General features: G+C 40.2%; 1 protein-coding gene across 3 annotated transcripts in view; it reads right to left on the bottom strand.

Annotated features, from left to right (window-relative positions):
* CD109 (CD109 molecule) overlaps positions 1 to 23,097 on the bottom strand; it is a 136,837-nt gene extending 113,740 nt beyond the window's left edge. For 2 of the 3 annotated variants that reach the window (XM_063724863.1, XM_054557758.2), the window contains exons 1-2: positions 22,545 to 23,078; positions 21,268 to 21,440 (exon numbers count right to left, since the gene is read on the bottom strand). In XM_063724863.1, the coding sequence (XP_063580933.1) occupies positions 21,268 to 21,440; positions 22,545 to 22,618 (247 nt within the window). In that variant the 5' untranslated portion in view covers positions 22,619 to 23,078. Of the gene's footprint in view, positions 1 to 21,267; positions 21,441 to 22,544 lie in introns of all 3 variants that reach the window. The other variant, XM_024248537.3, reaches the window with a different exon arrangement.
* Between the last annotated feature and the right edge of the window lie 386 nt (positions 23,098 to 23,483).

The raw sequence follows: 23,483 nt of genomic DNA, 5'->3' as shown, positions 1-23,483 counted from the left end.
GGAGCCTCTAAATACATGTGGCTATTGAGCCACTGAAATAAGCAGCAAGTGTAAAATACACCCCATATTTCTGAGACTTACAACCAAAAAAAATGTAAAATGTCATGTCAATAATTTTATAGTGATTAAATGTTGAACTAATAATACTTGTAAATTATTGGGTTAAATAAAATATATTATTACAATTAATTTCACCTGTTTCTCTTTTTTTTTAGTGCAGCTACTAGAAAATTTCCAATAACTTATGTAGTTGACTTATACTTGTATTGGACAGAACTGGTTGCGGGGATAGAAGACTTAAATTTGTGTTTAGCAACAATGAAACAACCAACAGATCAGACAGAATGCAAATTTTTAGTTATATGAATAAAATAATAATAATAGTATATACCACTTACAGAGTGTTCTAAAGCATTACATACATTAACGAGTTTAAAGCTCACAACAATACTATTAAGTATTATTACCCTTATTTTACAAATGAGAACACTGAGACACAGAGATGTGAAATGACTTGCTCAGGGTCACACAGACAAAAAGTAGTGGGACCAAGCTTCTGACCCTAACCACCTGACTCGTGGGTCTGAGCTCTAAACCACTGCTCTGCACTGACTCTGAATATAAAAAAAAAATAGTTGTATGCACATCAATCAATGTGACACATCATATCAACAGAATGAAGGGCAAAAACTATATGACTGTTTCAATTGATACTTTTAAAAAATTTGATAAAATTCAGCACCTCTTCATGATAAAAACCCTCAAAAAACTGCATATAGAAGGAACATACCTCAACATAAAAAAAGCCATATATGACAGACCCACAGCTAGTATCATACTAAATGGGGAAAAACTGAAAGCCTTTCCTCCAAGATCAGGAAGACGACAAGAATGCCCACTTTCACCACTGTTACTCAAGATATACTGGAAGTCCTAGCTAGAGCAATCAGACAAGAGAAAGAAATGAACGGCAGGCAAATTGGAAAGGAAGAAGTCAAATTATTCTTGTTCGCAGATGATATGATATTTTTAATTAATTTATTTTTTAAAGATAAATAGACACAGGGTCTCCCTATGTTGCCGAGGCTGGTCTCAGACTCCAGGGCTCAAGTGATCTGGCCCTCCTCCACCTCCCAAAGTGCTGGGATTACAGGCATGAGTCACCACGCCCAGCCAATATGATCTTATATTTGGAAAAACCTAAAGATGCCACCAAAACACGATTAGAACTGATAAACTCAGTCTAGTTGCAGGATACAAAATCAACATACAAGAATCAGTAGAAGCTGGGCGCAGTGGCTCACGCCTGTAATCCCAGCACTTTGGGAGGCCAAGGCGGGCGGATCACAAGGTCAGGAGATCGAAACCGTCCTGGTTAACATGGTGAAACCCCGTCTCTACTAAAAATACAAAAAATTAGCTGGGCATGGTTGCAGGCGCCTGTAGTCCCAGCTACTTGGGAGTCTGAGGCAGGAGAATGGCCTGAACCCGGAAGGCGGAGCTTGCAGTGAACCGAGATTGCGACACTGCACTCCAGCCTGGGTGACAGAGCGAGACTCCATCTGAAAAAAAAAAAAGAATCAGTAGAATTTCTATATGCCAGCAGTGAACAATCTGAAAAAGAAGTCAAGAAAGTAATCCCATTTACAATAGCAGCAAATAAAGTTAAATACCCAGGCATTAACTTAATCAAAAAAGTGAAAAATCTGTACAATGAAAAGCATAAAACACTGATAAAAAAATTAGAGATGACACCAAAAAAATGAAAAGATATTCCATGTTCATGGATTGAAATTATCAATATTGTTAAAATGTCCATGTTGCCTAAAGCAATCTACAGATTTAATGCGATCTCTATCAAAATACCAATGGCATTCTTCACAGAAATAGAAAAAACAATCCTAAAATTTTTATGGAACCACCAAAGACCTAGAATAGCCAAAGCTATACTGAGAAAGAAAAAAAAAAAAAAAAAAGGAGAAATCACATTACCTGACTTCAAATTATGCTACAGAGCTATAGTAACCAAAACAGCATGATATTGGCATAAAAACAGACACACGACCAATGGAAAACAATAGAGAACCCAGAAGCAAATCCATACACCTACAGTGAACTCATTTTTGACAAAGGTGCCAAGAACATATATTGAGGAAAAGATAGTCTCTTCAATAAATGGTGCTAGGAAAACTGGATGTCCGTATGCAGACGAATGAAACTAGACCCTACCTCTCACCATACACTAAAATCAAATCAAAATGGATTAAAGACTTAAACCTAAAACCTAAAATTGTGAAACTACTAAAAGAAAACTTTGGAGGAGCTCTCCAGGACACTGAACTGGGGAAAGATTTCTTGAGCAATATCCCACAAGCACAGGCAACCAAAGCAAAAATCGACAAATGGGATCACATCAAGTTAAAAAGCTTCTGCGCAATAAAGGAAACAATCAACAAAATGAAGATACAACTCAGAATGAGAGAAAATCTTTGTAACTACTCATCTCACAAGGGATTAATAACCAAAACACATAAGGAGCTCAAATAACTCTACAGGAAAAAATCTAATAATCCAATTAAAAATGGGAAAAAGATCTGAATAGACATTTCTCAAAAGAAGACATATAAATGGCAAACAGGTATATGAAAAGGCCCTCTCAATACCATTGATCATTAGAGAAATGCAAATCAAAACTACAATGAGACATCATATCACCCCAGTTAAAATGGCTTTTATCCAAAGGACAGGCAGTAACAAATGCTGGTGAGGATGTGGAGGAAAGGGAACCCTCGTACACTGTTGATGGAAATGAAAATTAGCACAACCACTATGGAGAACAGTTTGGAGGTTCCTCATAAAACTAAAAATAGAGCTACCATACAATCCAGCAATCCCACTGCTGAGTATATACCCAAAAGAAAGGAAATCAGTATATCAAAGAGCTAACTTCACTCCCATGTTTGTTACACCACTGTTCGTAATAGCTAAGATTTGGAAGCAACCTAAGTGTCCATCAACAAATGAATGGATAAAGAAAATGTGGTACATGTACACAATGAAGTCCTACTCAGCCATAAAAATGAATGAGATCCTGTCATTTGCAACAACATGGATGGAACTGAAGGTCATTATGTTAAGTGAAATAAGACAAACACAGAAAGACAAACTTTGCATGTTCTCACTTATTTGTGATAGCTAAAAATTAAAACAATTGAACTAATGGAGATAGAGAGTAGAAGGATGGTTACCAGAGGCTGGGGAGAGTAGTGAAGGGTTAGGGAGCAAGTGAGGATGGTTAATGGGCACAAAAAGTAGTTAGAAAAATGAATAAGACCTAGTATTTGATAGCACAACAAGGGGACTGTAGTCAATAACAATTTAATTGTACATTTTTAAATAACTAAAATAGTATAACTGGATTGTTTGTAACACAAAGGACAAATGCTTGAGGGAACGGATATCCCAGTTACTATGATGTGGTTGTTGACATTGCATGCCTGTTTCAAAGTATCTCATGTACACTGTAAATATATACACCTTCTATGTATCCACAACAATTAAAAATTAAAAAATGAATCAGTTGTACAGTTGGTTTTATTATACATATCTTTTTTTTTTTTTTTTTGGAGACAGGGTCTCACTCTGTCACCCAGGCTGGAGTACACTGGTGCAATCATAGCTCACTGCCACCCCAAACTCCTGGACTCAAGCGATTCTCCTGCCTCAGCCTCCCGAGTAACTAGGACTACAAGCACAGGCCACTGTGCCTGGCTAATGTTTTTTACTTTTTTGTAGAAACGGGGGCTCATTATGTTGCCCAGGCTGCTCTCAAACTCCTAGGCTCAAGTGATCCTCCCACCTTGACTTCCCAAGGCCCTAGGATTACAGATGTGAGTCACTGTGCCTCATCACTGGTTTTTGTTTGTTTTTCAGACAGAGTCTTGCTCTGTCGCCCAGGCTGGAGTGCAGTGGCACGATCTCAGCTCACTGCAACCTCCACCTCCCAGGTTCAAGAGATTCTCATGCCTCAGCCTCCCATGTAGCTGGGACTACAGGCAAGCACCATCACAGCTGGCTAATTTTTTGTGTTTTTAGTAGAGACAGGGTTTTGCCATGTTGGCCAGGCTGGTCTCGAACTCCTGACCTCAAGTGATCTGCCCGCCTCAGCCTCCCAAAGTGCTGGGATTACAGGCGTGAGCCACTGGACTTGGCCTTGTGCCTCACCATTGTTTTTATTATACATATCTTTGATTATAGTAAAAGTTCCACTGCCTGTATAGCCTGTTTGTATATGTTGCTACACCACTTCCTCAATCATGGATGTTCAAAATCTCAATCATCTTGAACTCTTTTCTCTCCTCATCTCTAAGTTTATCACTCACCAGAACCTGTGGATTCTTCCTCCATGAAGTTTCTCTTAGAAGAAACTTAGAGTTATACTCTAAGCACTGCAGTAGCGAAGCTAACTCTAAAATAATTTGTGTCATACAAGAACTCTGAAAAGGATATAAAAACTAAAAACTTTCCAAACTCATGTCAATTCTTCACACTACACAGTTTTGACATATTTGAAGTTGATTCCAAGATCTGAAACATTCCTCTTCAAAGGAAAGTTAAACAGTAGCCAACTCTGAGACGGTAATTACAATGCAGGAGGTTTACTAAGGAGTATTCAGTGGATCAGCACCTGCAGAAGGGAAAGGGAGAAACTGAACTAGGGGAGAGAGCAGTGGGGCTGCAATGCAGGCTCCAAAGAGGCATCCACCAGGGCAGCTCAGAAGCAGTCAGGGCCAGTGAGAGTTGTCCTGAACTGGGGCGAAAGGGCTGGACCTTCATACCCCACGTCAATCAGTCACATAATACAGGCCATCCCCCGGAGGGAGGCCACCATGGGCAAGGCAATTCTCCAGCTGATACAATCATCAGAGACAATTGGCTCTGAAGGCAGTCGGGCACAACACTCCTAGCAGCTTTTGGGAAAAGGTCCTTCATCCCTAAAGAGCGATCTGGGCCCTAAAACACAGCATCCACCATAATGTCCCACATTGGAATAAAATAGAAACAAACTCCAGTGAGCTTCGCCCCAACAAACCAGCACCCTCCATTATTGAGAGTTACTTATTTTTCATTGTATTAAGATAAATCATCAGGGGTTGATTTATTATGCTAGCTCCATAACTGGAGGAAGCAATGTGCTTCCTTCCTGCCCTGGTCTGATACCAGCTACCACCCACCGGCAGCAAATTTACAAGGACGAAGAATGACGGGGGAGGGGTGGTAATTTATTTTTATCCAATGACATCAGCAAGGAGAAAGTAAAAAAACAGTTGGGAGTCTACAATCCAAATGAGGCTCTCGGAGATCGACTAATTGGAGGCCAAGCATTCTGGCACTTCAAAACAAGCTAAACAGATTTGAAGTGCAGGAAATCTCATTTCATAGTAGAAGTGTTTTTCGTTTTGTCTTTTGTTTTTAATGCAGCTCCGAATCAAGTCAAATCTTTGAGGAATTCTCTCACTAGAGAGAAGTTGGATGAGCAGTTCAACTGCATGCCTGGGTCCTACTGCTCAGATACATGACCTTATCTGTTCACAGATGCAAGAAAGATACAGAGCTAGAAACATAAGTCCTACCCAGGCCAGGCGTGGCAGCTCACACCTATAATACCAGTACTTTGGGAGGGCTGAGGCAGAAGGATCCCTTGAGGCAAGGAGTTCAAGACCAGCCTGGGCAACATGGTGTGACCCCATCTCTATTTAAAAAAAAATAAAAATACAAAATACAAAGACTCTTCCCAAACGCTATGGTGTAGGGACAGAGATGTCCCACCCACCCCTATTTCTTGCTGGATCCAGGGAGCGACTCAGAGGATATGTGGACACATCCAATCTAAGGCCTACTCACTGGTCTCATGCGTCCTTAATAAAAAGTCGATTTTAAGTACTTGACATTTTTTTCTGCTGATCTTCCCTTTAAATTTACAAATACAGCTTGGAATTTCCTAGGCACTTATGAAGTCCTAGCATAGGACTTATTTGAAAGTTCTATTCATTTAGCAATAATTTACACAACCAAAACATAAAATTGGGGGCAGCGGGGAGGAGAGTGGGGGCAGCATAGATGAGAGAGGAATAATAATCTCTTTCTCTGCTGTTGCTAGGTTGAGAATTAAATAGATAGTATTTGCAAATTGTGGTGAACATTTTTCTCCCTTTTGGCGAGGCTCCATTCAGACACGGGAAATGGTCACCACCTCTTGAAACCCAGTATGGCACTCTTTTAAATCACTAACTAAAGACACACTCTGTTATGTAAGGTTCTTCTTAGTGTTTTTATAGATAACTTTATAAAACTCCAATCATTTCTGTGTATAACCAGAGACAATCAATCTCAAAACCCTTTCAGATGCTTTCTCCTTCCCAGTGCTGCTTGTGTTTGAAGGCTTCACGTTTGGCACAGCCTGAGAACCGGCCGTTTGATTTACAAATAGAGTCAAAGCTATTTTTAAATTGCGTAATAAGCATACACAAAAACTAACCTTTCCTTAACTTTTTAAACATAGTCTGCAATACCATTATATGCTGCCTCTTCTGACATCTGTCCTCACCAAATAACTTTGGAAAATCATTCAAGGGAAGGAGTAGTGTGTAACTGGAAATCCAACTAGGTACAGAAATACTCTCTATGAAAAAAAAGTGGATTTTCCACTAGATATATATATATGCCTGACTTAGTGTTTGCTGCTTAATTATTTTTGGCAGCCTTTTGCTACTCAGTCTTATGCAATAATAAATTTATTATCACTTTTTTAGCTGAAAATTTTGATCTCTTTATCAATTTACTAAATTTTTTCCTCATTCTTCAGCAGTTTCTTTGATCTACAGATAAGTGAGAAATAAGGGTTTTCCCTCCACAAATTCATGGAAAACAAAACTTTAAAATACAATTTTTTTTGAGACGGAGTCTCTCTTTGTTGCCCAGGCTGGAGTGCAGTGGCATGATCTCGGCTCACTACAACCTCCGCTTCCCAGGTTCAAGCAATCCTCCTGCCTCAGCCCCCCTAGTAGCTGGGATTAGAAGCATGTGCCACCATACCAGCTAATTTTTGTATAAAATACAATAATTTTTTTAGAGAGCGAAATAATAGACATTGGAGATTCATATGGCAGGGAGGTGAGGGATAAGAAATGACTTAATGGATACAACATACACTATTTGGCTGATGTTTATACTAAAAGCCCAGACTCCACCACTACCCAAAATATCCATGTAAGAAAACTGCACATGTACCCCCTAAATCTATAAAAATAAAATATTTTAAAAACTTAAAGTACGATTTTAAAAATACAATGTTTCTGCTTCACAGTTTAATGTCACTTTAAGGCAAAAAAACTGTTGGGTAAATTCAGTCTACACAGAAAATACAAGTATTCTGAGCAAAACAAAACCAAACAAAAAATCTTCTTTGGTCCCTTACATACTCCTTTTATATTTTTCTCTCTTATTTCCCTTTGCTTACAAATATCTTAATAAATTTGAATTTCATAAACAAAGTTTTGTTCCACTTAGACTGCTGAGTAAAAAAAAAGCAGGTCAAACACAAACCTACTAAAAGTAAAATAAATACAATGGTACACTACAAAGTAAATGTTAGGTTAAGTACAAATGAAAAATCCAGAGTCAAGCAAGGTTCTTGGCTGCTAAATGTACAGGGCATTTTTAACGGCAGGGTCGGCAATCCACAGCCTACAGATCCAGTCTGGCCCACGCCTGTTTTTTGTACAGTTCATGAACTAAGAACAGGTTTGCATTTCTAAATAGCTGGGGGGAGTATCAAAAGAAGAATAATATTTCATGATAAGTAAAAATTACCTGAACTCAAAATTTCAGCATCCATAAATAAAGTTCTGTTGGTACACAACCATGCTCATTTGTTTATGAACCGTCTACAGCTGCTTCCGAGCTACAAAGGCAGAGTTGAGCAGCTGCAATAAAGACCTGAAGGTTGGCAAAACCCACACGCTTAGCATTTGGCCCTTTACAGAAATTTTGCCGACCCCTGTGGCTCTCTTTGGGGAGATTTGCTTCTTCCTCAAGGGATAAGGAATAAAGTTGAAGATCCACCTAAACCAAAATGAGTCACCAGCAGGGAGACTTGGACTCATGCCACAGGCTTGTGGTCAGGCATCAGTATTAATATGTGATACTGGGAAACACCAGTTACAACATAGTTAACATCCCTTGGTGTTTTCTATGTACCAAGCATTGTGATAAATGTTTTAAAGATGTGCACTAAGAAAAAAAAATAGAAAAAATTGGGCAGTATGGCCATTTTCACGATATTGATTCTTCCTACCCATGAGCATGGAATGTTCTTCCATTTCTTTGTGTCCTCTTTTATTTCGTTGAGCAGTGGTTTGTAGTTCTCCTTGAAGAGGTCCTTCACATCCCTTGTAAGTTGGATTCCTAGGTATTTTATTCTCTTTGAAGCAATTGTGAATGGGAGTTCACTCATGATTTGGCTCTCTGTTTGTCTGTTATTGGTGTATAAGAACGCTTGTGATTTTTGCACATTGATTTTGTATCCTGAGACTTTGCTGAAGTTGCTTATCAGCTTAAGGAGATTTTGGGCTGAGAAAATGGGGTTTTCTAGATATACAATCATGTCATCTGCAAACAGGGACAATTTGACTTCTTCTTTTCCTAATTGAATACCCTTTATTCCTTTCTCCTGCCTGATTGCCCTAGCCAGAACTTCCAACACTATGTTGAATAAGAGTACTCGGTGAGAGAGGGCATCCCTGTCTTGTGCCAGTTTTCAAAGGGAATGCTTCCAGTTTTTGCCCATTCAGTATGTTATTGGCTGTGGGTTTATCATGAACAGCTCTTATTATTTTTAGATATGTCCCATCAATACCTAATTTATTGAGAGTTTTTAGCATGAAGGGCTGTTGAATTTTGTCAAAGGCCTTTTCTGCATCTATTGAGATAATCATGTGGTTTTTGTCTTTGGTTCTGTTTATATGCTGGATTACGTTTATTGATTTGCATATGTTGAACCAGCCTTGCATCCCAGGGATGAAGCCCACTTGATCATGGTGGATAAGCTTTTTGATGTGCTGCTGGATTTGGTTTGCCAGTATTTTATTGAAGATTTTTGCATCGATATTCATCAGGGATATTGGTCTAAAATTCTCTTTTTTTGTTGTGTCTCTGCCAGGCTTTGGTATCAGGAAAATGGCCATACTGCCCAAGGTAATTTATAGATTCAATGCCATCCCCATCAAGCTACCAATGACTTTCTTCATAGCATTGGAAAAAACTACTTTAAAGTTCATATGGAACCAAAAAACAACTCACATTGCCACGTCAATCCTAAGCCAAAAGAGCAAAGCTGGAGGCATCATGCTACTTGACTTCAAACTATACTACAAGGCTACAGTAACCAAAACAGCATGGTACTGGTAACAAAACAGAGATATAGACCAATGGAACAGAATAGAGCCCTCAGAAATAATGCCACACATCTACAACTATCTGATCTTTGACAAATCTGACACAAACAAGAAATGGGGAAAGGATTCCCTATTTAATAAATGGTGCTGGGAAAACCAGCTACCAATATGTAGAAAGCTGAAACTGGATCCCTTCTTTACACCTTATACAAAAATTAATTCAAGATGGATTAAAGACTTAAATGTTAGACCTAAAACCATAAAAACCCTAAAAGAAAACCTAGGCAATACCATTCAGGACACAGGCATGGGCAAGGACTTCATGTCTAAAACACCAAAAGCAATGGCAACAAAAGCCAAAATTGACAAATGGGATCTAATTAAACTAAAGAGCTTCTGCAAAGCCAAAGGAACTACCATCAGAGTGAACAGGCAACCTACAGAATGGGAGAACATTTTTGCAACCTGCTCATCTGACAAAGGGCTAATATCCAGAATCTACAAAGAACTCAAACAAATTTACAAGAAAAAAACAAACAACCCCATCAACAAGTGGGCAAAGGATATGAACAGACACTTCTTAAAAGAAGACATTTGTGCAGCCAAAAAACACATGGAAAAATGCTCATCATCACTGGCCATCAGAGAAATGCAGATCAAAACCACAATGAGATATCATCTTACACCAGTTAGAATGGCAATCATTAAAAAGTCAGGAAACAACAGGTACTGGAGAGGATGTGGAGAAATAGGAACACTTTTACACTGTTGGTGGGACTGTAAACTAGTTCAACCATTGTGGAAGACAGTGTGGCAATTCCTCAGGGATCTAGAACTAGAAATACCATTTGACCCAGCCCTCCCATTACTGGGTATATACACAAAGGATTATAAATCATGCTGCTATAAAGACACATGCACACGTATGTTTATTGCAGCACTATTCACAATAGCAAAGACTTGGAACCAAGCCAAATGTCCAACAGTGATAGACTGGATTAAGAAAATGTGGCACATAGACACCATGGAATACTATGCAGCCATAAAAAATGATGAGTTCATGTCCTTTGTAGGGACATGGATGAAGCTGGAAACCATCATTCTCAGCAAACTGTCGCAAGGACAAAAAACCAAACACCACATGTTCTCACTCATAGGTGAGAATTGAACAACGAGAACACTTGGACACAGGAGGGGGAACATCACACAACAGGGCCTGTCATGGGGTGGGGGGAGGGGGAAGGGATAGCATTAGGAGATATACCAAATGTAAGTGACGCGTTAATGGGTGCAGCACACCAACATGGCACATGTATAAGTATGTAACAAACCTGCATGTTGTGCACATGTACCCTAGGACTTAAAATATAATTAAAAATATATATATATAGAAAAAGATAATAATTTTAAATCAAAGTTCTTAACTGCATAATAAAAGAAAAAATAATAACTAATATTTATTAAATTAGGTTTCTTTTATGTGCCAAAAAAAGAAAAAAATTGGGTGAAATTAATTTTAATAACATATTTTATTTAACTCAATATGTCCAAAATATTAACATTGAACATGAAATCATTATTTTAAAATCGTAAGTTTTATTGCATTTCTTGGAACTAAGTATTCAAAATCCATTATGTATTTTACACTCATGGCACATCTCAATTTGTATGAGCCACATTTCAAGTGCTCAAAAACCACATGTGGTTAGTAGCTACCATATTGGATGATACAGCTCTTAAGTATTATCTCATTTAATCCTCTCAACAATGCTATGAGGTGGGTACTATTATTAGGTGATGCTAGGGTTCAATTTCAGTGTGCTTCACTGAGCGCCCATTCTAACCCACTGTGCCTCCCAAACAGTGCAGGACAGACCCAGCTATTCCTTCCAAAACAGTAGTGCAAACATAACCTCATATCCCTTCCCTCCTTGTCCCTCCTCTGTAGCTTACTGCACTCTCATTTACTATTTGGATACACCCACTCTTTCATCTTTTCTCTCTTATCCATGTTGTTACTACCTCAAGCCCCTATGTAGCTACGTAGATAACCATTCCTCTTAGACCATTCCTCTTCAACTGATCCATAAATAAAGTATATGGATGGACTATAAAATCCTTCATAGCATTCATATCACACTCCCCAACTCCCATGGCCACGGCAGACACAGCTAATTCATCCAGTTCTCTAGTCCAGTAAACCCAGGCTTGACTTTGAAACTGTCAACACGGCACCCGAACCAGCCTCTACAATCAACTTGGGCTGACACATCAAATGAAGCCTACTCTGCTTCCCTGCAAAGAGCACAGGCACAGGAACCTCATGTGGTCACCAAATATTTATGTTACCCAGCATTGTGCCATATGCAATTGTGCTGAATAAATTTGAATTGCTCAGAATAATAAATTCCCTGTCTTATCTATATTCCTGAGGAGCTTTAACATATATTGCAGTGAAACTTAAGTTTGTAATACTAAGTCATTTCTGCCAGCTATATTTTCATAAATGTCAATTCCTAACACAGCCCTGCCAAAAGGGAGCTACTAGGTGTTCTTTAAAAATTTTCCTCTTCATTTATTTCCAAGCTCTTTACCAGTCTGGTTTTCGGATTTTATTTTATGAATCGTTTCTTCAGAACTAACAACCTATAGGTCTGTCATCTACCTACCTACTGCTACCCCCTCCACCAAATCTTTGACCAATTTCACCCTGAGCCTTGCAACAGAAGAAAGTCACCTCATAGAATTCTCCAAGGTAAGTGAAGAGTGGAAGAGAGAGAGCAAGACCAAGATCCACTTTAATCCTCCTAGACAAGTTTTATCATTGCACCTTTCGTATGCTGGTCATCGTGGCCCACACCAAGAGATGGTGAATTACAAATTCACTGACTACCATGGAAGTAATAAAGTAACTCCACCAAGTCCTCTCGAGCTTCAACTGAGGCATATCTTCATCGTAAACAGCCCTTTCCTCTTCTCTCTCCTCCCTGTGTTAGCTCTCCCAAATACAAATATGACTTCCTGCCCCTGTATTCTAATTTCCTACAAGCCAGCAGTGACCCACTTTAGGGCACCACCAGGGAAGATCTCCAATCCTGTGTTTCTCTTTGCAGTCTGCCACTACTTTTAACTTTTACCCCTATTTCCTATAAAGTGGTGGCCAGATCTGTGCAATTTACAAGTCGGTAGATATGTTTTCCTAAAACTGTATTTCAATTTTATTCATCATCTCAATTTCATACCTCAAAATATTTCTTTCCTTACTGATTCTCTTCTACTTCTTTCTTTCTTCAAAGAACAAAGTATGAGGGTTTTTAAAGGATAATCCACTTGCCTCTGCCCCAATACTGATCTCACCACTTCTAACCCAGGAATTATCCACCCTCTCCTTTGCCTTAACCACTTTCACCTTTCTAATGTGCCTTTTGAGAGACCATCTACCTCTCTCCTTTCAACCACCAAACTTCTGGAAAGAATAAATTTTGATTATATTTTTCACCATCCATTTATTCCCTCAAATTTGCTTTTGCTCCCAACATTCAACTTAAAGCCATTTACTTAAGGGTCACCAATGTTCTTTCCTCTGTCCTCATCTTCTCTTCTCTGACCTGAGAGAATTGATACTATTAAACCTTCCTTCTTGGAACTTCTTCTTCCTTTGGCTTCTGAGACATTTTCAATCTACCCTTCTCTGACTGCTTGTTGTCTACTCTATTCTTTTCTTTTCTTTTTTTTTTTTTTTTCCTTGAGACAGGGCCATGCTTTGTTACCCAGGCTAGAGTACAGCGGCACTATAACTGTAGCTCAAGAAATCCTCCCGCCTCAGCCTCCTGAGTAGCTGGGACTACAAGCACATGCCACCATGTCCAGCTAATTTTGCTTTATTTTTAGTAGAGATGAGGTTCCAATATGTTGTCCAGGCTGATCTCAAACTCTTGAGCTCAAGCGATCTGCTCACCTCAGCCTCCCAAGTTGCTGGGATTACAGGCATGAGCCACTGTGTCTGGTCTTTTCCCCTTCATTAACTTATTTTCCTCTTTCCAAGCTTCTCTCAAAAGTCTTGTTCTTTCCATGAGCTCTGTCACTCTCGTGCATCTTATGTATTTCCAGGACTTCAAAATATTGTCTGCCTCTATGAAAATAATGCCTAAATCTCTCTCCCCAGCTGCAATTTCAAAACTATCTGCTGGACATCTCCACCTGGATGTCTCCCCAAACTTATATCCAAAGCAGAATGAAACATCTTTTCAGAAAATATATATACAAGCCCCTATCTCCTTTTCATAACTGCCACACCCAGCCAGCAGCTCTTTCTTCCGGCACACCCTTCCCGTCTCTAGTACATGAAGTAATTGTTCCCTCCAAATGCCAAATATGTCAGCAGAGGTGGGACATTTATGAATGGACATCTATATAGCTCTGGAAGTAAAAGATAATAGTACCAGGCACAGGCTCACATACAAGAAGCACTATTTACAAACCACATTGTATTTTTTATACAAAAAATAAAAACTCCTCCAGCCTTCTGCACTTTTAATATTATATTATCCTTCTGGGACCTCTGAATCTCCTCCAGTGCCTTCCTTTCTCTTATTCCCCACTCCCCATTCATTCATGTTTCACATACGGCAAATAATCAATAAATAATACATTAATGAGAAGAAATGTCTGTGTAGAAACAACTAGTTTCAGCATTATAAAGCCCTCTTCACAGGACATAAAGGATCAACAGTAACCCAGCCCAAATTCTTATGGGATCTGTTTTCTATTTCCACCACAATCCTTCAGTGAGTCACTAGGACAGTGACTCATTCAGTGCTAGAAGAGGAGCAGCACATGTTTAACTTGGAGTTTAAAGAATCAGTGTGTTCACTTTTAACTTCACCCAATCGTTGATTCACAATCAAACCCCAAGTCGTGTTTCTCTGCGGCTGAAAACGAACACCAGCGCTTAGGATTGAGGGCTGCTTAAAAGCAAACATGAAAGTCCATGAGGAGCCTTCCCTCCGCTGCCATGAATCATCACAGGCTTGCAGGGGCATGCTACTCACCCTCGAGCTTTCCAGTATTTGGTCGAGTACAATTTGTGAGATACCAAAGGGCAGTTGTTCTCATTCTAATGTGACTAAGAATCACCTGTGGTGATGGTGGAACATAAAGGTTAGATTCTCTTTTTTTTTTTTTTTTTGAGATGGAGTCTTGTTCTGTCGCCCAGGCTAGAGTGCACTGGTATGATCTCTGCTCACTGCAGCCTCTGCCTCCTGGGTTCAAGCGATTCTCCTGCCTCAGCCTCCCAAGTAGCTGGGACTATAGGTGCCCACGACTACGCCTGGCTAATTTTTGTGTTTTTGGTAGAGATGGGGTTTCACCATGTTGGCCAGGCTGGTCTCGAACTTCTGGCCTCAAGTGATCCACCTACCTTGGCTTCCCAAAGTGCTGGGATTATAGGCGTGAGCCACCACACCCAGCCGAGATTCTTGATTCTTACCCATGTCTTGAGGGAGGCCATGAATCAGCCTTTTTAATAAATACAATTTGTACTTTGAGAAACACAGCAACAGAATTTAGCTTTTAAAAGGTCTACGAAGCTTCTAACCCAGCCCCCACCCCTTACACAGAACCATTAGTGCATAAAGAGCAACTCCACCTTGAGCTAAAATAAGAAACTTTCACAATATGCAAGTAAGCATTTTTAAACTCCTTAGCCTTATTTTCTTCCATATCAGAAGAATCAGCATTTGTAAATATATCTTAGGTCTTAAGCTCAGCTCTCCATATGTTAGGAAAGTTTTGTAGAGTATAATGGAAATAGCACTGGACTGCAAATTTGGGAAACTGCAAACTGTTTCCAGCTCTGCCACCAACAAGTGATTTGACCTTGGGAAAATCCCCAGATCCCATGCCTCACCTCAGTCTCCTCAGCCATATATTAGGCTATTGAATTGGCTTATCTTTGAGGTCCCCTCCAGCTCCAAAACTCTATGAGGCTGAAAGTAAATTAAGAGGAGAGCTGGCATTTCATCTTGTAATTCTTTCGATTCAAATTAGATTTCATTAGATCCAAGTCTATCTACTGCAAGCAAATGTGAAAATGATTTTAGTGGAAGATGACTGCAACATTGCATCAATATCCCAAAATCAAGGAAATAAAAATACTTCACTCTCTTCCCAGCAATAGAAAACTTTATGGTCTCTGGACCTCAGATACAACTAACTTCAAATTCAGGCTTCACCATTTACCAACTGGGTTAACTCAGAAAAACTAATTGTTCTCTCTTTGCCTCAATTTCCTCACCTCCAAAATGAAGACAAGAGTATCTACTTCATCAGGTTGTTAAAATTAAATACTGTGCATAAAGTCCTTGGCACTATGAGGAAACTGGATATTTAATATGTTAAATCCCTTCCAATCCCCTCCTAGGGATGTGTCTTTTATAGAGTTCCTGGTTCAAGATCATCACAATAGGTGATTAATAATTGCCTTTGACATAAACTGTTGCTACTCTCTTCTAGTAAAAATAGCTACCATTTTCTTGAATAATTCCTTTGTGTTAAGTGCCTTGAATATGTTACCTCATTTAATCCTCACAATATCCATATAATTGTATAAGGCAGAAACCACTATTTTTCAGATGATGAAACTGAAGCCTGGTGAGATCATGACTGCCCACAGCCACACAACCATTAAGTGGAATGGCCAGCACCTGTGCCCAGGTAGCCAGGCTCCAGAGCCCAGGCACATCATGATTACGCTGCGGTCCTCTATTCTCAGGTACCACCTACCTGTTAATATACATCACACACAAGAACAAAGACGATGTGTGAATGAAAAGCCTACACCCTTTAAAAAAAATTCTAACATAACTGCAGGTTCAGACTGAGTTATGTTGGCAAAGCTGCCTGTGAAAACCTGCTCTGGGAGATCTGCCCACACACTACACTAATTAATCTACTTTCTTAAAGACCATGGGACTGATTTTTATCTACGAGGCATGAAATGCATGTTCAGGAGCTTTGTTTCCACCAGAAAACCATCCAAACCAAATTGGATGATTTTTTAAGTTTTTCAGCTAATATCTCAATTTTTAAAAATTTCCCACCCTTACTGAGCCAAGATGGAAAATAAAATATACCATAGTCAATGTGAGAAAGACAACAAAGGAAAAAACAGATTTTTTTTAAAATCTTTAAAAAAAGAAGGTTAACACTCCATTAACTCTCCAGGATTTTAGGGCAAAAAGAAAAAGCGAGTTACAGACACATTTATAGAGCACATCCCACCCCAATAACTCAATGGGAAGATGGAAGTAGGCTTGGCAGCCTTTAAAAAATGGTGCCCCCAAACCAGCAGGCACTCACCTGGAGATGCCCATGCAGAGTCCCCAAAATTTCAGTAGGCATTTTCAGTTTAGGTTTTTGGGAGTTTTGGGTTTTGAGGGTTCTTTTGTTTTTGTTTTTGAGATAGAATCTCACTGTGTTGTCCAGGCTGGTCTCAAACTCCTGGGCTGAAGCAATCCTCCCACCTCAGCCTCCCAAGCTCTGGGATTACTGTTGTGAGCCACTGCACCCAGCCTCTAGCATTTTTTCTTAAATCAGGTTTACATGAAACTAATGATGATGAATTCATTAATGAGGGAGAAAGGCTATATTCTTTATTACTTGAAGTGACTCTTGTTCAGTGACTTTATTTCCTGAAGTAGATCACGAAAACTACTGAAAGTTTACAAATGAAAATGTCAAATTGTAGCAAGAGAAGGGAAAATAAAACAGAAATTATGGTTTCAAGGACATCATGAAAATTAAATTATTTTATATGCCTTAACAGATGAGAGGACAGTTCTCAAAATGTTCTTAGTTCCTTTTTTCTTGATTTGGCATGGAACTCCTTTCACAGTAAGGAAAGAGAAAAAAAAACAATATGGGAAGAGACAAAGGGACAGACTCACTCTCCACCCAATACAACAGTCTGACTTGATTTTAAATGCCCATAGCTGCGCCATCTTCTCTCCTCTGGTAATTATTACCTGCTGAACTTTTACTACATTTTGTCAATTATGTTTATTTAACTAGCTCTTTATACAAAGGAAGATAAGATTAGGAACATAGTTCTAATCACTATGGAGATGATGGCAATGATGCTGATAGTGGTAGAGGCAGTGGCAGTGGTAACAGTGACAAGCAATCTTTTGAATCTCACTACAAGAAAGGCATTGATACACCTTCCCAGAACTCTGCAAAGTGTAGCAGAAATACTTTTTCTAAAGGTCTATTATTCACCAAAAAAAAAAAAAGCCCATAATCGCCGGGCGCGGTGGCTCACGCCTGTAATCCTAGCACTTTGGGAGGCCAAGGCAGGCAGGTCACGAGGTCAGGAGTTCAAGACCAACCTGACTAACATGGTGAAACCTCGTCTCTACTAAAAATACAAAAAATTAGCCAGGCATGGTGGCACACGCCTGTAGTCCCAGTTACTCGGGAGGCTGAGGCAGGAGAATCGCTTGAATCAGGGAGGCGGAGGTTGCAGTGAGCCGAGATCGCACCACTGCACTCCAGCCTGGGCGACAGAGCGAGACTCTGTCTCAAAAAAAAAAAAAAAAAAACTATAATCGATCCCCAATAAATGTAGAATTAATGTATTTTTAAATGAATAACAGTAATATAACCTATACTCCTGGCCATAAAAGTGGAAATGTAAATAAAATCTCCCCCATATCTGTCAAACAAACAAATGAACTCTTCCCTGAAGAAATGCCATACTTTTTCACCTTTATTAAATACATTTCTCCATTTGAACAATTTAGTTATTACTATTTCCAACACAAATTGAGCCAGAAATCTATTGTGGTTTGGGTAAAACACCTCCCTACCCTGAGGATTTCTAAGAAATCCAGAACTGCTAGAGATAAGCTACTAAGAAACAGTCCACTGCCTTACCCAACTCTACCAGAAGATAAATCTTTATTAAAACCAACCTTCTGTTGGTGGGCGGGGGGTGGCTCATAGGAAAATGAAACAATCAGGCTCATACCCGTACTCCCAGCACTTCGGGAGGCTGAGGCAGGAAGATCGCTTGAGCCCAGGAGTTCAAGACCAGTCTGGGCAACATAGCAAGACCCCATCTCTACAAAAAAAAAAAAAAAAAAATTTAAACCTAGCATGCTGGCACTTGCCTGTAGTCCCAGCTATTCAGGAGGCTGAGACAGCAGGATCACTTGAGCCCAAGAATTCCAAGTTGCAGTGAACTATGATTTCACCACTGCACTCTGGCCTGGGCAACAGAGTGAGACCCTGTCCGTTAAAAATAAAAGGTATTTATTTGTTGGTGTTTATGTGATGGAGAAAAAACAAAACATGAATCCACATCCAGATACTTGAAGATCCAGACCCCTGATTTAGAAGTCCTGGTTTATCTACATATTGTTACAACTGGAGAAGCCAGATAAAGCAAAGGATGTGAAGACAAGCAGGGAGAAGTGTCTTGATCCTCAAGTCCTCACATTACAGGAAGCATCTGCTCTGAGAACAATAACTCCCAGCCTCTGATAATACAGTAACATTCTCCTTTGAAAGAGGAGAGTGCTCCTAGCAATGGCATTTTCAATGAAACTCTATGTCAATAGAGTCAAAAACAGCCCACGAAAGAAGCAGCATTTTCCCTCTTTCCTTCCCACAGATCCATTCTGCTCCCAGGACAGCTTTGCCCAACCCAGTCTTGAGTACTTGAACTTTCCCATGGGCATATAAGGAACCTTCTTCCAAAAGAAGATCTAAGAATAAAGCTGAAAACCAAGCCACAACAACATGCACCCCAATGCAGGTACTATTTGTTGCAAAAAAGAGAGAGACTGATAACAGAGATCACAGAAAAGACCTAACAGGTGAAATTCTAGAATTAGAGTATGTAAATGTCCAAGCAAATCTCAAATATTTATCAAAAACATCCATATATATTCTGGATCTCTGCATTGCAGGAAAACTGCCACACTAGTGGAGCCAATATTATAAATTCTTTTTTTTTTAACTTTTATTTTAGTTTCAGGGATACATGTGCAGGTTTGTTATTTAGGTAAATTGCCTGTCATAGGGCTTTAGTGTACACCTTATTTCATCATCCAGGTGATAAGTGTGGTACCCAATAGGTGGTTTTTTAATACCCTCCCTCTTCTCACTCATAAATTCTTAATGAATAAATAATGAATGTGGAACTACCTTAAGTATTATGTCCTGTGATTTAATATTTCAATATTTTCTTTAGCGACTATCATAAGATCAGGAGTCATTCATTTTCAGAAATGATAGTCCAATAACGAAAGTTGAAGTCTGCCCCCATGTAAAAAGGAAATGGGCTTTCTGCATCCTCTTCTGCAGTATTATTACACTAATAATATTAGCAATTGTTGTTTATTGCATGCCTAAGAGGTACTATATACAGATTTTAACTTTATAACTGCCCTGGGAGATCAGTTTCATTATTTCCATTTTATAGACGAGGAAACTGTGGCTCAAAGCAGATAAGTAACCTACCTAAGATCATACAACTAGTAGCAAAGTAGTACCAGGATTCCAACTCAGATCTTAAGGGTGAACCTATACTTCCCCTCCAGGGAAATAAGACCTCCCACTTCCCTGACATTGCTTCTATGAGGGACAAAAGTGACTTGCCCCTACACACACCATCTCTTCCTGACTCCTATTCCAAATATACCTACCCCGTGAACTTCCAGTGGGGAAAGAACTACAGATGCAGATAAACTTTTACTTTTATTTTATTTCATGATGGTGTTCATTTCTCTGCGCTTGTAGAGAATAAACACTTACGTAATGAATACCATCCACCCTTCATTACGTGCCTTAAATGTTTTTTTTTAAATAACTCTTAACATTATAAAAACGTATGTCTCGGCCAGGAGCAGTAGCTTATGACTGTAATCCCAGCACTTTGAGAGGCCAAGGTGGGTAGATCACTTGAACTTAGGAGTTCGAGACCAGCCTGGGCAACATGGTGAGAGCTTGTCTCTAAAAATAATTATAATAATCTAAAAAAAGAAAAAAATGCAATAAAAGTTCATTTTAATGAAAAATGTTTTAAGTATTTAAGTATTTACCTCTTCCTCCCAAAATTATTTTTCCCTTAGTACTGAAAAAGAAGACATTCACTGGCCCAATTTAACCTTGGGCCATGTCAGAACCCAAACTTGAAACAAGAACCAAACTTGGTTCTGCTACAAATGTCTCCCACTTTCACACTATTTTCTTTTTTCTCTTGTTACTTTAAAACTTAAGAAATATTCCATAAAACTGGATTTTAACTATTGTATAGCTTTTCCTTTCCTTCCTACAGGCCTATTCTATAAAATACTTTGCACTCAATAAATATGGTTTTGTGTTAGAGACTAGCCCATTTCCTCTTCTGGGGCACACATCGGCCTACACTTCCCAGCTTCCTTTGCCTGTGAATATGAGCAGTAGTGATGTGAGCTATTTCTAGGCCTATCCCATGAAAACCTCCCACATGCGCTTCCCATGCTCTTCCCCTTCTCCCATGAAGAAACTCCATGCTCTTCGCCGGCAGTCTTGGGAGACATGTGATGATAATGGAGCCACAAAATGGAACGAACCTGGGTCTCTGAATCTGCGCTTGGAAGAGCACCCAGGAACACCATCTAGGACTTTACATGAGTGAGAATTAAAAGTATATTAGGTAACATACTGCAAATTTGGGGTTTCTCTGCTATATTACCTAACACATGACCTTATTAACATATTCCAGTTATTACTGCAGAAGGGTAAGACTTTATGCTGTTTATCTTACCTTTTTCAAAGACTCCTTCTGCTTCCAGGACAGAGACAGTGAGGTTTGATACTGTCTTGAGCAGCTCCGCCTTCACAGTCACCTGTGAGGGGCAGTGTTCCAGAAGCTCCACCCCAATAGTCACATTTCCTCCGGGCCTGATGATCCCTGGAGCTGTCACCAGAAACCGAGGCCTAAAGAGTTCCCAACAAGGGAAAAACAAAGTTTCTTATCCTCACATCTCCTTTCCTTTGTGACCCTCAGATTTCCTAGTGCGATAGGCACTCCATACTGTGCCAATTCCAGTTGTTTCCGTTAACATTGCCCACTGCTCTATTTAGCAACTGAATTGAAATGCTACTGAAACAACAATTCCCATAAATCAATTTTAATGCAGTAATTCATGCATCACTACTAGAGGAAGGCCTGTGTTATTATTTCCATTTTATAAACCATGAACAGCACAGAAGGAACCATGATGTAAATGGCTTGCACCGGGGCATACTGGAGTTATTGGCAAAGCAAAAGTCTCTAAGCTTCTCCTTTACAGAGGACCTTATCCCAGCGTCATTATTTTCTTGTTGCTGTTGTGTTTTTTAACTAAGATTTTGCCTGTTTCTTATTCAAACCTTTATGCTTGAGTAGCTGCCCAACGAGGGTAAAAAATTATTTAACTAATACCATTGATTGAAATATACCATTTGAAAATAAACTACAACTGCCAAAAATTCCAGGTATAGCGGATCATAAAAGAAGTCACTAAAGCAGCACTTTCTCTGCTATAACTAGGGGTTAGGGCTCAACTACAGAAATCTTTAGGAATGAATGGGGCTTGCCATTATTGGGTGCTGTTTTTTCTTCCTATAATGTCTGCCCCTGAACCCATACATCAGTCTCCTCCACCACACTTTGGCAATGCTAAGGTTGAGACATCTTGGTTAGAAAAAATATATCATGTCTTTGAGAGAAGAATCGCAATCTGGGAGCAAAAAATTGAGAAGCAAAAGGCAGAGGCAATGTGGACTAAAAATAAAATGACTCTCTTCAGAAAGTTGCTATGGCCAGGGAGACGCCTAAACAACTTCATGAGTGGAGAAAGTAACCGTCCCATGGAAAGCCACGCTGAAGCTACATATAGTCAAACCTCCAGGCCAGTAGCAGGCTGGGGACTGCAGCCGCGCGGGCGTTTCCCACCCGCTGCGGCACAGCAGCCGCCACCTCCCCGAAGCCCTGGCCCAGAGCCGCAAAGCGGCCCAGGCCCGCGTGCCCGCGCGCCCCTCGCGCGTCCACGTTCCTACCCGGGGGCCACGGCCAGCGCGGCGGTGCACACGCAGAGGAGGTGGGCGGCGGTCAGGAGCGGCGGGCCCTGCATCTCGACGGCGTCTGCCTGGTCTACAGTCCGCTGCCGGGGAAATTCGCGGGCACCGTGGGGTGTGGCTTGCCACCTCCTCCCTGATTTTTTTTTCCCTCTTAATTCGAGTTTAGTAATCTGAAATGGGCGCGCCTAACAGCAGAGTGAGAGATCTAAATTGAGACAGGACTTGGAGGCTCCACCCCTCCCATCCCTATTACAATGGCGCTTCTCGCTGCTGTGGCAAACATCGCAAATCCAGGGGGTGAGAAAGCAGTTGCTAAACGCAGGCGGCCCCACCTGGCCCGGCGTCCCGGCTGGCCGCGGAGAACAGAGCGCGCCCACTTCCCCGGCCCACCGGGTTCCTCAGGCTGTTTACACTAGCGCTCTACCAACGATGCCCAGGGTGAGTAAACAGGACCATCCTTGTGAGGAGAAATTCATAGCAGCTATGTGAAGTGGAAAAAAGTCAATCATTGTCCTCCAGACTATGAGTCAGAATTTTAGAGAAACGGCACACACACACGCATGCACGCACGCACACGCGCGCCAAGCCGGGGCGTATTTCCTGGGTAGTTATTTAATGTATATGAATGGAAACAGAGAAAAACTATTTTTCCTTAAAACAAAAAATGAGGTCTACTGCTTTCCTTTCCAGGAAAATGTTATGATTTCTCACCTTAAAAAAAAAAAAAGAAGAGAACTGGCACTGCAGACGTTAGGTGTTGCTACTTGGAACCCTGAAAAAATATTACCTAAGAAGATGCCTTTATATTTTTGCTACAGAAAGAATTCGGTAGAACTGTAAAGCTTGGAGCAATCTGTCTGAACACAATTAGGGTTGGGGTGGCTCTCCTGTCTGAATGAAGGCCAGTGGCCGGTGGTG

This window comes from Pongo abelii, chromosome 5 (genome assembly GCF_028885655.2).
Source record: "Pongo abelii isolate AG06213 chromosome 5, NHGRI_mPonAbe1-v2.0_pri, whole genome shotgun sequence".
Taxonomy (NCBI): domain Eukaryota; kingdom Metazoa; phylum Chordata; class Mammalia; order Primates; family Hominidae; genus Pongo; species Pongo abelii.
Note: the sequence above shows the minus strand (reverse complement) of the source record. Positions and strands in the feature narration are given on the sequence as shown.